This window comes from Zingiber officinale, chromosome 1A (genome assembly GCF_018446385.1).
Source record: "Zingiber officinale cultivar Zhangliang chromosome 1A, Zo_v1.1, whole genome shotgun sequence".
NCBI classification, from domain to species: Eukaryota; Viridiplantae; Streptophyta; class Magnoliopsida; order Zingiberales; family Zingiberaceae; genus Zingiber; species Zingiber officinale.
This window is the reverse complement of record NC_055987.1, coordinates 187906465-187920962: the sequence shown is the minus strand read 5'-3', so window position 1 is coordinate 187920962 and position 14498 is coordinate 187906465. Positions and strand designations below refer to the sequence as shown.

The following is a 14498-nucleotide window of genomic DNA, read 5'->3' as shown; positions in this document are numbered from 1 at the left end:
ATTCTTAGGGTCTTAGAGTACAAGCATAAGAAGAACTTTATATTATCCTAATTCCAGCTCATCCATTCTAGATTATCAAACATGTGCAGCTTATGAATGAGTTTGAGATGAGATTATTTGAAAATATTGAAAATTTAAGTTCCAAATGAGAAAATGCTAAACTTTTGAGAATTTATTGAAAATTAATTAGAGTTAACTTTAGCAATCACTTTAGCAATCAGAATTTGATAATTAAATATTTTTAAATCCTTTTAAATTAATATTTTGACAGTAATTGGATTTAATTTTAAAAGATTTTGAAGAGAATTTTCAAAAGATTTTTGAAATGAATTTTCAAAGGATTTTTAAATAAGTTTTAAAGTTTTTTTTCAAATCATTTTTAAATAAGTTTTTCAAAGATTTTTCAAAGGATTTTGAAATTAAGTTTAAATTTTTTTTTTTTTTTAAAGATTTTTCAAATCATTTTTAAATGAGTTTTTCAAAGATTTTTCAAATCATTTTTAAATGAAGTTTTAAAGGATTTTTAAAATAAGTTTTAAAGGATTTTTGAAATGATTTTTAAAATTAAGTTTTAAAATAGTTTTGAAATTAAGTTTTTAAAATAGTTTTGAAATTAAGTTTTTTAAAATAGTTTTGAAATTAAGTTTTTAAAATAGTTTTGAAATTAAGTTTTTAAAATAGTTTTGAGATTAAGTTTTTTCAAATAGTTTTGAAATTAAGTTTTTAAAATAGTTTTGAAATTAAGTTTTTTTTAAAATAGTTTTGAAATTAAGTTTTTAAAATAGTTTTGAAATTAAGTTTTTAAAATAGTTTTGAAATTAAGTTTTTAAAATAGTTTTGAAATTAAGTTTTTAAAATAGTTTTGAAATTAAGTTTTTAAAATAGTTTTGAAATTAAGTTAAAATAGTTTTGAAATTAAGTTTTTAAAATAGTTTTGAAATTAAGTTAAAATAGTTTTGAAATTAAGTTTTTAAAATAGTTTTGAAATTAAGTTTTTAAAATAGTTTTGAAATTAAGTTTTTAAAATAGTTTTGAAATTAAGTTTTTAAAATAGTTTTGAAATTAATTTTTTAAAATAGTTTTGAAATTAATTTTTTAAAATAGTTTTGAAATTAAGTTAAAATAGTTTTGAAATTAAGTTTTAAAATAGTTTTGAAATTAATTTTTTAAAATAGTTTTGAAATTAAGTTTTTAAAATAGTTTTGAAATTAATTTTTTAAAATAGTTTTGAAATTAAGTTTTTAAAATAGTTTTGAAATTAAGTTTTTAAAATAGTTTTGAAATTAAGTTTTTAAAATAGTTTTGAAATTAATTTTTTAAAATAGTTTTGAAATTAAGTTTTTAAAATAGTTTTGAAATTAAGTTTTTAAAATAGTTTTGAAATTAAGTTTTTAAAATAGTTTTGAAGTGATTTTTCAAAGATTTTGGAATTATTTTGAAAGATTTTTTAAAGATTTTGAAATTAAGTTTTATATGATTTTGAAATGGTTTTTCAAAGATTTTGGAATTAAGTTTTAAAAGATTTTGAAATGATTTTTCAAAGATTTTGAAATTAAGTTTTAAATGATTTTGAAGTGATTTTTCAAAGATTTTGGAATTATTTTGAAAGATTTTTTAAAGATTTTGAAATTAAGTTTTATATGATTTTGAAATGGTTTTTCAAAGATTTTGGAATTAAGTTTTATATGATTTTGAAATGATTTTGAAATTAATTTTTAAATAATTTTGAAATTGATTTTGAAAGATTTTTCAAATAATGAAATTAAGTGTTATTTGAAAAAGTAATATTAATTATGAATCTATTTTTGAATTAATTATAGTTACGAGTTTAATTCTGATTTTGAATTTTAAATTCCTTAGTCATCTCACCCGATCTAAATCTTCAATCAGGTAATCCTACGATTGTTGTGAGATGAATTGAGGTTCAATTTACAGGTTTAGTTTAACTTTGTGTTAGATTCAGGTTTAGCTTTGGGTTCAACAAGTAAGCATTCTTTGGATAAACTTCTGGGCTATGGTGAGTCACAAGGAACTCATTAAAGTAACCATGCCTTCGAGGTTTTCCAAATAGTCCTACCCATTGAACTTAATACTAAACCTTGGTCTAACTAGTTAGGGTCCATTTAAGGGTAGCTTCGGTCAGTTCCACTTGGCCAAATGCACCAGGTCGAAGCCATATCTTCCTAGCCATGCGATGCCCAAGCTTCCCTAACGTACTATCATCCAAAAACTTCACCAGTACTGTTAGTAAAGTTAAACCTAGCCTATTTTATCTAACCTTAATTACCCTGCCGGGTAGTCTACTCTTGTTTACCCATTTCGGGTAGATTAAGTTCGGTCACCCAGTCAGGTAATTTAGCCAGCTATTCTGGATCCTCCTTCTATTGAATTTAAATTTCAAGTTTTGAATTTAAATTTTGAATTCGAATTTTGAATTTGTAATTTGAATTTTGAATTTTAATTAAATTTCGAATTTTAATTTTTTGAATTTTAATTTAATTGTGAATTTTAGATTTATGAATTTTGAATTTAATTTATTAAAATTGTTTTCCTTCTTGCTCCCCCTGGATCATAGCCTCGATATGGTCTATCGAGGTAGTGGACCTGATCCTTGGGGACCCAATATTGTCCAAGTCCAACTTGATTAACGAGGTTGGACTTGGGGACCCATGCTTGAATCATGTTCCTTTTATTTCTATTTACCAACGACAGATATGATCTATATTTAGTTTTGGGCTTGAATCCAAGTCCGGATTTGTTGTAAACGGCACGCTGTTTTCCAAGAATCAGATCCAAATTCTTGGAACCCAACGTAAAGCGTTCTAACGTATCCTTGAGTTCTTTAATTTGAGTTTTCAAATTGGAATTTTCTTCCTCAAGTTGTTGGACTTGAGTTGAACTTCCAACTTGAACTGACTCAGTTAAAGAACTCGAGTCAGTCGCTTCCTTAAGGGCTATTACTTCCTTTTGGAGCGACTTAACCCGGACGTTGGATTTAGCCAACTTTTTAAGCAAATAAGGAATTAAATTCTTTAAGTCATCTATTTGAGTATCGGCGAGAAAAGAACTTACAATGGGGATCGGGCCTTCGGAAACGGATGCGGATCCGTGGCTTCGCTCGGACTCTGTTTCTGACTCGTTCTCGGCTTCGGACTCGAGTTCGGACTCGATTTCGTCAATTAGGTTAGCCTGCGCTGGTAATGCGAGACAGCTCGTTGGTTCTTCTTCCTTGTCAGTCTCGGATTCGTCTGACGACTTGGACCAGGTTGCTTTCAATGCCTTTCTTCTTTTCTTCTTGTTTGGGCAATCTGGCTTGTAGTGACCTTTTTGGTTACAGCCGTAGCATGTGACATCTGATCTGTCCTTTGTGTTCATTTGAGTTGCCTTCTTCGACTTGCACATCTTCCGTACGAGTTTTATCAACTTGGAAATAACTTCGTCTTTGTCTTCTGCGTCTGATTCATCGTCTTCGTCCTCTGATATTTTAGATTTGCGCCTTGACGTCGGTTCACGCGTTCTGCTAGTACCTGCTACCAAAGCAACACCTTTCTCGACCGGGCGTGCATTAGTCTGCTCATGCAATTCTAATTCAGAAAACAATTCATCTAGTTTTATTGAGGATAAATCCTTGGAAACTTTGTAAGCATCAACCATGGATGCCCACAAAGTGTTCCTCGGAAAAGCACTTAGCGCGTACCTTATTACGTCGCGGTTTTCCACCTTTTGGCCGATCGCATGAAGCCCGTTGAGTAAGTCCCGGATGCGTGCGTGAAGCTGGTTCGCCGTCTCACCTTCCTGCATTTTAATATTATATAATTTATTTAAAATTAAATCACGCTTACTTACTTTAGCGTCTGACGTGCCCTCGTGCAGCTCGATTAGTTTGTTCCACAGCTCCTTCGCACTTGAAAATGGTCCGACTCTATTCAGTTCTTCTTTTGTCAACCCGCATTGCAGCATACAGGTTGCTTTGGCATCAGCTTCGACCTTCTTTCTTATGCTGGTATCCCAGTTAGTGCATGAAACGAGTTCTCCAGCGCCGTCAAGTGGTAGCTCGAGACCGGTCTGGATGATGATCCACATCTCGACTTGCGTCTTGAGATGGTAGATCATCCGGTTCTTCCAATAGGTAAAGTCTTCGCCGGAGAAGAGCGGGGGGCGAGAAGTGCTAAAGCCTTCTTGGAAAGCCATTGAATCTTTGCACGAAAAAATGAGCAAAAAACTTGTCCCAGGACTTAATCCTGGATTAGTAGTGCGGGAGAGAAATAAAAATAATAATTCAGGAATTTTGAGAAAAAATAATAAAATATTATTAAAATATTATTAAAATAAAAAATGTTACTACAAATTTTTGAGAATGCAATATTTCGATAATTCCAACCAATGGTGAAAAGATGAAAATTAATTTTTCAAAAATAGTTTTGGAGGGGAAAAAAAAACAAAAGGCGTAAGGTTAATTTTTTAACCTATAAACACGACAAAGCCACGAAAAATGCTTGAATGGTGGTTGCACCAGTTCAAAGCGACCCCGCTCTGATACCAATTGTTGGATCGAGACGTGCTAGAGGGGGGGTGAATAGCACTCGCGGCTATTTCGTTCGATTATCGGAATCGTAAAACGTAAGAGTTAAAGCAGCGGAAATTAAGTAAAGAGACACAGACACGAAGGAGTTACTTCGTTCGGAGCCTAAGCCGACTCCTACTCGAAGGCCCGCGATCCTTGATCGCTTTCCGTGGGCAACAACTATAAGCTCGTAAAATGTACAATAAGATGCTACAATTGAAAGAACTAAAACAAATTATACCGACTACAATAAAGTAGTAGAATCTGAAGCTCCGGGTTGTCGGGGACTTGCAACAGCACTTCTGGGCGTTTCTAGAGCAGCTTTTAGCGTAAGGATTGCTTGAAGTTGATCTCCTGAAGCTGCTGGTTGAGACCCCTTATAAAGGGGGTTCAAGGCGCCTTATACTGTTCACCAAGGCGCCTTGAACGAGCCGAGTCACCCGCGTGGATCAGCACTGACCTGGTCGAACTCTATCTGGTTGAAGGCGCCTTCAGCCTATCCAAGGCGCCTTCAACCTCCGGTCCAAGGCGCCTTGAACTCCATTCAAGGCGCCTCCAGTCTACTTCTGCTTTTCACTCGAGGCGCCTCAAGCTCCATGGAGGCGCCACAGTTCATCCGAGTTCTTCTTTGTGTTTTTGGTACTGCAAGTATGTTAATCCAAAATACCGCAACACAAAGTTAACACAAAATAATAGTATGAATATGAAATTATGATAGTCTCTGACTGGTCTGACTTCGGATTTCCAACCGAAACCCTAGGTCGACCGACGCCTACTGTTCCTACGGGGAACGCGCCTCACCTACTCCACTCGGAGATTTACTGCCGACGATCCACCGATCGATGGACTTTTGCTCGGCACTCGACGCTTCCGGACTTTCTGCTGGACATCCGCTTCCCGGCTAGTCCAGACTTTTACCTGGTTCGCGACACCAGGACTTTTCACCTAGGGTTACCACCCCCTAGGACTTTTGCCTGAAGCCATCGACCTGCCAAGACTTTCCGCATAGGGTTACCACCCCCTATGACCTAGGGTTACCACCCCCTAGGGTTTTCACCTGCCTAACCACAGCTAGGACTTTTGCCTAAGTATCATTTAGGACTTTCCTGCAAGCTCCATGAACTTTGTTAGATAACACCACCACTTAACTTTGATCCCTTTGCCATAATCAAAACTCAGGTTCGATCATCTGGTGCTCACTGCACCAACACTGCCTTCCTGAGCTGATCCACCTCAGCTCTGATTATTTTGTTCTGGTCGGTCGAGAAGTTCCTTTTCTTCTGTTTGACCGGTCGGGAGTCTGGTAGTAGATGTAACTTGTGCTCTGCTACTTCAGGTTTAACTCAAGGTAACTCCTCTGTAGACTACGTGAAAACATCCCGGTTGTGGATTAAGCATTGGACTAATTCTTCCTTGAGAGAAGGAGGCAGGTCGCTTACTATGAGAGTAAGATTTTCAGGGCGTTCAACATATAGTTGTACCTCCTCCCAGGGGATGAGTTCTTCAGCCATGATCAGAGGCTCTTCCTGGACAACATGAACTCCACCATCTTGCATCCTTTGATTTTTACGAGCTTCTACCCAGACCATATCAACATAGCATCTCCGGGAGACTTTATGTTCTCCTTTAACTTCCCCGACTTGCTCGCCTACGGGAAATTTGATTTTTTGATGGAAGGTAGAAACAGCAGCCCTAAATTCATGCATGGCGGGCCTTCCCAGGATGACGTTATAAGAGGAGGAGGAATCAACCACTATAAAAGTGCTCCTCCTAGTGCGCACCAATGGATCGGTACCCAGAGATATGACCAGCTTGATCTGACCCATTGGCTTCACTTCATTGCCTATAAAGTCGTATAGAGAGGTGGCCACGGGCTAGAGTTCAGTGGCATCGATCTGCATCTCCTCAAATGTGGTTCTGAACAAAATATTAACCGAGCTCTCGGTATCCATGAAAACCCGAGCCACTCGGCTGTTGGCTATAATGGCCTTGATGATAAGGGCATCGTCATGAGGCAGCTCTAGACCTTCCAGGTCTGCCGGCCCAAAGCTGATGATAGGGCCAGAGGCCTGCTCCTGGCTACATCCAACAGTGTGTAACTCCAAGCGACGCACATGGGACTTACGCGCTCTCCCCGAATCTCCATCAGTCGGCCCTCCAGAGATCATGCCAATCTCTCGGACGGCGGTGTTGCCTCTATTCTCGGCCTCCCTCACTTCTTCCGGTTCTCCAACCGCGACTCGCTGCTCTTCCATCATCTTGAATACTTGAGCGGCTAGCTCAGGCGGAGGTAAGCCTAACTCGACAGCCTGCTTAAAGTCCCGCGCGAACTGAAAACAATGATTAGTGTCATGAGTACGAGATCGATGATAGGTGCAATACCGAGTGTTCCACGATCTAGGTCGGGGAGCGTGCACAGCTGCAACTCGGGGGGGTCGGTCTAACCTCCGGACCGGGCTGGAAGGTAGGTCTGGCTTCTCCAGCGCGTGGAAGCCCCCCCCCCCTCTCTAGCGCGTCTCGATCCAACATGAAGAACCGAATACTTGACATGAGAAGCGAAAATCAAGTAGGTCAAGTTTGATAGGACACTTGTAATATAGATAAAAGCCCTAAATGATTGGAGAGACTAGATGCTAGGCAAATATGGAAAGTTTCTAACAGGTCACAAAACACTGGATATTATAGTGAGTGCAGATGTCCAAACATGTTAAGAAAGATTAGATGTTTAGCATATGTGAAGTTTTGATAGGATAAGATTGATCGGATATTTAGCGCATGAAGTCCAAACTTATTAGGATTGACCAAATGTAGCACAAACGAATCTTGATAGGTTGAGGTTAATTGAATACCAGACAAGACGAGAATTCGTCTTTGGTAAAATTGAAACAAGAGTATTAATTACTTGATGGATTGTAAACCTTGAAATTAGGATTTTAGGTGTTTTATGGTTTGCTATAGTAATTGTTACACTAACTTTTGGGTTTATTATACTAACTGAGTTTTGGATCCTCCTGGTTCAAGATTGTATCCTTGTTTGCTAAGCTGTGCTACATCAATAATAGTCAAAATATGTATGTATTACTAATGAAGAGTTTGGAGTATTTTAAGCTCTACACAATCTCTTAGTTATAAATGGATAATAACTGATAGACAAAACTAGCGGATAGATTAAAAAATTTTAAATTATTATTTTACACGAACACAGTTTTAAAAGAAGAGTTGACAACAATGTAGAGGGCCGGGGCAACAACGCGTCCGCGTCTGAATAAGAGAGAGAAAGAGACGGAAAGGGCTGCTAAATCAACTCATCGTTCAAAAGATCTTATTGGTTGACCAAATTAACTAATCATTTGGTGACTGATTCAATTCTGTATATCCACAACGACGCGCTGGTCTTTTGTTTCAATATCAGACGAGGCAACTAACAAGAGACGGCGACGACCTGCTTACAGTATTAACAAAGCGCGACTCCGTCCCTGAGTCCATTACGATAAATAGAGACCTGCGACTCCCCAATATTCAAACACATCTCATCATTCCTTCCTTCCTTTGCAATTTGTTACTCCATCTCTGTAAAATGGCAGCCTCCTCAGTCATTCCTTCCTTACTCCTCTTCCTCTTCCTAGCTGCCGTTGCCGCAGCCGCTGCCTCCTCCAACCCCAATGGCTACATGCACCTGCGCTTCTACAACCACGAGAGAATCCTTGGCTCCGGTCCCAGCGCCACTGTCGTCTACGCCGTCCAGCGCCGTGACTCCAACTCTGGGGCTGGTTTCGGTAACGTCATCGTCTACGACAACCTTCTGCGTTCCGGAGTGGAGACAGACTCGCCCATCGTCGGCCGAAACCAGGGCATGGGAGTGGGCTCGAGCTTGGCCGAGAACTCTGGCCTCACCAATTTCCAGCTGGTGTTCACCGCCGGCAAGTACAACGGCAGCTCCCTCGCCCTGCAGGGGTTGTTTCCGGTCGCCCCACTCGGGACCGTGTTCGAACGGGCGATCAGCGGAGGCACAGGAAAGTTCCGTTTGGCCAGAGGATACCTCTTGACCACGGAAGTTCGTGCTACCAACACGACCCTCACTGGACAACTCGACGCTTATATCACCTTCCGTTGAGACTTGAGATCAACATTTTTATATGCAATTTATTCTTTTCTACTCATTTATAATTATTTCATATCCTTGATTTTATGTATAAAAATGCATTCCTCTTAATAATTAAGCTAAATTGTATTATAAAAGATCGTGATTGTTTTGGGTGATAAAAAGGTTGGTACATGATTAATTAGTTCTGTTTTATCTTTTCATACTGAGCAAATTAAAGACAGCAATCGCCCCCGCGGGCTGGATCAACCGGTTAAGGCGTGGCATCCTTGCACAATGAGTCGTAGGGTCGAAGGTCCACGGACACGCACTGGATGAATAATCTGGGCCGGCTGTGTTAAATTTCGGAGACACCACGCTTTACCTGGGCTAGCATTCACCGCTGATTTACCTCCTCCTAGGATCCCTGTGGGGCCAGGCCTAGGGGGCCGCTGGGCGGCGGGATCCGCCTTTTGCACAAATTAAAGACAGCAATCAAATTAAAACTTGAAGAGTTAAATATGAAGGAAAATTGAATCATATGCAACCATTCTATCCCTCTCCAGGTACTTAAAATCCTTCCAGGCATCCCGATCGCGCTATAAGCGCAGCCCTGATCCCAGAAGCTAAAAATAACACTTGTAATCGATCCTAATTAAGTTTAACTTTGTAGTTGTGAGCTTTGACTGTTGTAAGAGACTTCTCCACCTGAATGAGACATTAGTGAGCTTTCAAACGTCTTGGATTAGCAATTTCTTGATTGTAAATCAAGTAAATTGTCGTGCCTCTTTTTCTTCTCTATTAATCAGTTTCTTTTTATATAAGTGCTTTATTTTTAAAGTTCCGAGAAAGGTGTTTGCTTTTATTGTGGAAGGCTATTCACCCCCTCTAGTCGGCAGCCAAGGTACCAGCAATTGGTATCAGAGCGAGGATGTTTCAAGAGGACTAATCGTCGATCGAAGCCCAAGAGATGGTCGGACCGAGTCTCTACCCACCGATGTTCGAGGAGGAATTCCCAAACTAGAAGAAAAAGATAGAAGTATTCTTTAAGATAGATTTTGATTAATTAGTAATTATAAAATTTAGTTTTGTAGCACCAAAGGGCAAAGAAAAAATACCAATGAACGAAAAAGGAGCAACTCGACTTCTTGGTAAATGGCAAAGCAGAGTTTCATCTACTTAGCATTTTATCATCTCAAGAAGTCAATCAGATTGGAGTCTACGAGTCAGCCAAGGAGCTCTGGAAAAAATTTCTAGAACTATACGAAGGGACCATAGAGGCAAAACTTGCGAGATGGGATCTACTTCGGAACCAAATCAATAACCTCGGATTAGAAGAAGGAAAAATTGTTGCACACCTTCACTTAAGGATCAAGGAACTCATCACCGGACTCACGAATCTCTGAGAAAAGATTACCAACTAAGATTCGCTAAGGTACGCGCTTAACACCTTTCCTAGGACTTCTGAATGGGTATCCTTAGTAGATACCTATTATATCTCTAAGGATCTAGAGGTAAGTATTTTAGAAAAGTTATTTTCTACATTTGAAGTTCATGAAATTAGATGTGCAGATCTGAAAATGGAGCCCAAGCACGACATTACCTTAAGGGTAAAAATGGATGAATCAGAATCTGAAACTTCTCTCGATAATGATGAAACGACGTTCATGGTAAGGAAATTTAAAAAGATATTTAAAACTAATAAATTTAATCAAATGTAGGATAAAAGAATAAGAAGAAAGGTAAGATGCTACCACTGTAATAAAAAAGGGCACGTGAAAGATAACTGCTCTAAATTAAAGAGCAAGGACAAAAGACCAGTCCAGACAAAGCATCGAAATCTAAATGTGTCGTGGCACGAAACTTCGTCTGAGTCAGAAATCGAAGTCATCGCTGGACTTGCACTAGTGGCAAGTCACCAAGAAGATGAAGATAGAGCAAGCTTATCCGAAATGAGTATCGAGAGCATCGATGAATGAGAAGTAACATCAGAAGGAAGCAACACTTCAAGGGAAGCTTTAGATTACAGGATCTACCAGGTAATTCAGGTACGATCTCTACCTCCTGATAAGTTATTTCAGTTTATAAAATATTGTCAAAAAATACCTATAAATTAGAAAAATAAAATGAAGAGTTAAAATTAACCTTAGCAACATTTTGTCAACTAGAGGATTTTGACAAGATAAAAATTGAAAATGAAAAATTAAAAATAGAAATAGCTAATCAAAAGAATTCTGCATGTTCGAATATAGTATTTCTAACTTCAAAAATCATCAAGAACTAAACTGAAACTTTAGATATCATAAGGGTCAAATCAAAAAATTGTCAATAAAATATATCCCTAAGAAATATTTTATTAACCCATTTGAAAGGAACGTATATTGGATTTCAAAATCATGCTTAAATTGAAAAATTAATATGCATATTTTATTTTTAATTTGATTTCATATTCTTAATTATAATTATTAAATAAGCTGTTCTGTATAATTTCTATTAGAAATTAATTAAAATTAAATTTTTTTGAGAAAATAAATTTTATTACTCATCTACAAAAAAAAATTAAATTTTTTTTACTAATGTATTATTTATCTCTAAATTTTTTCAAAAAAAAATTGTATTCTTCAATTTGAAAATTCTTGTAATGCTATTTTTTTACCAAATTTATTTTTCTATGAAACTTCATCATTTCTTCTATCTAAGAAAATTCTCCTGAAATATTTTGACAGTTGATGTATTTTCTATATTTTCTATAAATTAATTATCCAAATGCAAAATTTTAACATTAAACATTTTTGAAAATTCAAATCTTTAAAATTTATTTTTTTTTGAAAAATTACTTACTATTATACCTTCATAGAAAATATTTCATGATTTTTCAAAGTTAATAATTATTTTTTTATTCTAAAAAATATGTATTTATGCCGAAAAGAATTTATTTTCACTTAAAATAATTTTAATCTTTTGTGTAAAATTTTATATCTACTTTAAATATGTTTGTTCAACAGTTATTAAACTTTCAAAAAAATTTCAAGTCTAAAAATATTTTTTAAATTATCTTTTTTTAAAAAATAATTTATAAATTAAATAAAAAATATATATGTCTTTATCCAGAAATTAAAAGTTCATTTTTTTTGGATATTAGTCCACGTTTTTTTCCCTTCAATGCTACTTTTTCAAAGTTATATTCTTACTTTATCCATATTTTTAATGTGATCAAAAATGGAAAATTAAAGGTTAAGTCTAGGGGAGGGTAACATTGATTTCTTTCTTTGGCATATAAATAAAAATTGTAAACTTTATACTTATTACCTTGTTGTTACTTTTGTTTGATTTACCCTAATTAACTTGGGTTGCTCACATTAAAAATCACGAGATTGTTAGTACCAAAGAATGTCTTCTGATCGAGGGATGGGTCAACTCCTGCGTAAGTTTCATTTTTTTTACTTTGGCCACGCCTGCTACTAGATTCGCTTCCTTTAGTCGAGTCGGCCTTGTTTCACCTCACTTGTCATGTCTCGATCGGGGGTCTCTGTCACAGGAAATTTCGGCAACGTCTTTCCTATACGAGTGACAATCTGAAACTCACTACAAAACCCTCAGGACTCACAAACCTCGGCCAACACGATCGGAACATATATAATGAAATAAGATAAGCATTCCATGCAGCTTATATAATTCAGCCTCTGGCTGATAAAACCACGCAATTATAATGGCAAAAACCTATTCCACTACAATGAGGAAAATACAAACTTAACTTAATTAGGACAAAATTAAATATAAAAAATAAACTAAACTTAATTAACGAATAACTACTTAAAAAAACCCCCAATTTTTTATTATCTCCTGCATCACGTTCGGGCGCCCAAATAAGATGGTCCAGGCTCTCTGACCACCAAGGTGTCCAGCGGGTGCCTTGTCACAATAGATCGCTTTTCGTGTCCACGTCAGCAACGATCCGAGCGCTCGAACAGGGTCCAGGTGCCCAGACATGCAAAACTTCATCTTCTAGCCTTTTCGTGAAGCCTGCTCGAGGAGAAGGCCAGAGTTGGATTTGGGTGAGCTCAGCTCGGGAAGGCCGGAGGATCACCCAAGTGACCAGAGACGAAGCAAGCGCTCGGAGAAGGTGTCGGACAGTCATCACAAGGTTGACCAATATGAGTACAAGACCGTCCAGGCACCCAAACAAAATGGTCCAGGCTCTTGGGGCACCTTGCCCAAACAAAATGGTCCAGGCCCTTGGACCACCAAGGTGCCCAGCGGACGCCTCGTCATAGTGGATCGCTTTTCGGGTACATGTATGCAACGGTCCGAGTGTCTGGAGAGTGTCTAGGCACTCGGACATGCAAAACTTCATCTTCCAGTCGTTGCGCGAAGCCGTTGCGCAGAGATAAAATTTGCCGCCTTGGGGGTGCCTGTAGAGGATTCAGGCGCTCGAACCGTGACAAATCAGCAATGGATAAAATTCACCAGAGGACTATAAATAGAGCCCTAGTCTTAATAGTTCAATACATCACACTCTATGATATTTATTGCTTTGAACTTCTATACTCTCAATGCTATTGTTGGATATTGGGGCCTTAAATGGACCAAAACGATTTAGAGGAAGGAAGCCATCAATTGTTGAAAGTCGTAATTGACTTCAAAATTGAAATCTACGATTCGCGTAGATAGATTTAGACTATTAATTTGCTCAAAACCGATTAAGGGTGAATGAGAAATTAATGTTTAAAGTCAACCCAAAATAACATTTGTTATTCATTAATAAAGTGCATAGGAGAATAGTCCCACATCGGAAATTCTCGATGTGTATTCTCTACTTATTAATGAAGATATGTTAATGGAGTTAACACAAAAAAATAAAAGGACAGGTGACCCCTTAGCCCAGGGCGAGCAGGTGCTCGCACCTGTGAGCCCGCCACGTGCGCACGTGCGCAATGGGCGCGCTTTGTAGGTGCACTTTGCACTTCGCGAGGAGCATTGAGGAACTTAAATTTATGCTCCAGGTGACATTGCAGTGCCTGCGTGACACTCGGGTGACGTGTCAGGCTCTTACCTGACGTGGCAGTGCCTATGCGGCATCCTCGTGGGCAAGGGGAGATGACTGGACAGTTGACTTAGGGAATGGATGGCTACCGTTGATCAACGTTGATCAAATAGATATGATGGATCGCTTGTGATGCGATCTAGAGCGTTGGATCGCAAAGAGTAACGATCTGACGGCCTGGGATGAGGCTTGATCTGAAGCATCGAATCAATGGATCCAGATCCGATGACTGATGACAATAGGCGGGATCTCAGGTCACAACTCCTCAGATCTGATGGATGAGATTGAAGTGGGCTTGGTGAAGGGTTACAACCCTTCAGAATAGATGATCTAGATCGATCCAGCCCAAGGAACACATCCACTCACCCAAAGGACACTCAACCTCTTCGTTCAGTATAAATAGAACCCTCCAGATGATGGAATACTCACTCAATCTTCTCTTCTCTTCCTCAAGCATTCATCTCATCTTGTGCATTCAAGAGTCCAAGAAGTCTACTAAAAGGTTCGCTGGTCTCGGAAGTCGGAGTGCTACGATTCCGAGACGTTCGTCGTCGTTGTATCTTGGGAACGAATTGCAACAATCCGTTAAGCACCGTAGCGGAGCAATATCGTTTACGGAGATAGTGTCGAACACTAGCCTCGACGATCAGTTTGCATACTCCAGAAGCTACCCGGAGACAACAGTCGTAAACGATATTTCCTGCAAACTGATATGGCTACCAACGACATTCCGACGGTCGTTCCGACCGTCGTTCCGACCGCCATTCCGACAACCATTCCGCACGGAGAAAAGCCGGAGAAATTCACCG

At 38.2% G+C, this 14498-nt stretch overlaps 1 protein-coding gene across 1 annotated transcript; it reads left to right on the top strand.

Moving 5' to 3' along the window:
• Nucleotides 1–8141: 8141 nt before the first annotated feature.
• Nucleotides 8142–8678, top strand: LOC122008340 (dirigent protein 22-like). The gene has a single exon (XM_042564056.1). It carries the CDS (start codon nucleotides 8142–8144, stop codon nucleotides 8676–8678), a length of 537 nt encoding a protein of 178 aa, XP_042419990.1.
• Nucleotides 8679–14498: the final 5820 nt, after the last annotated feature.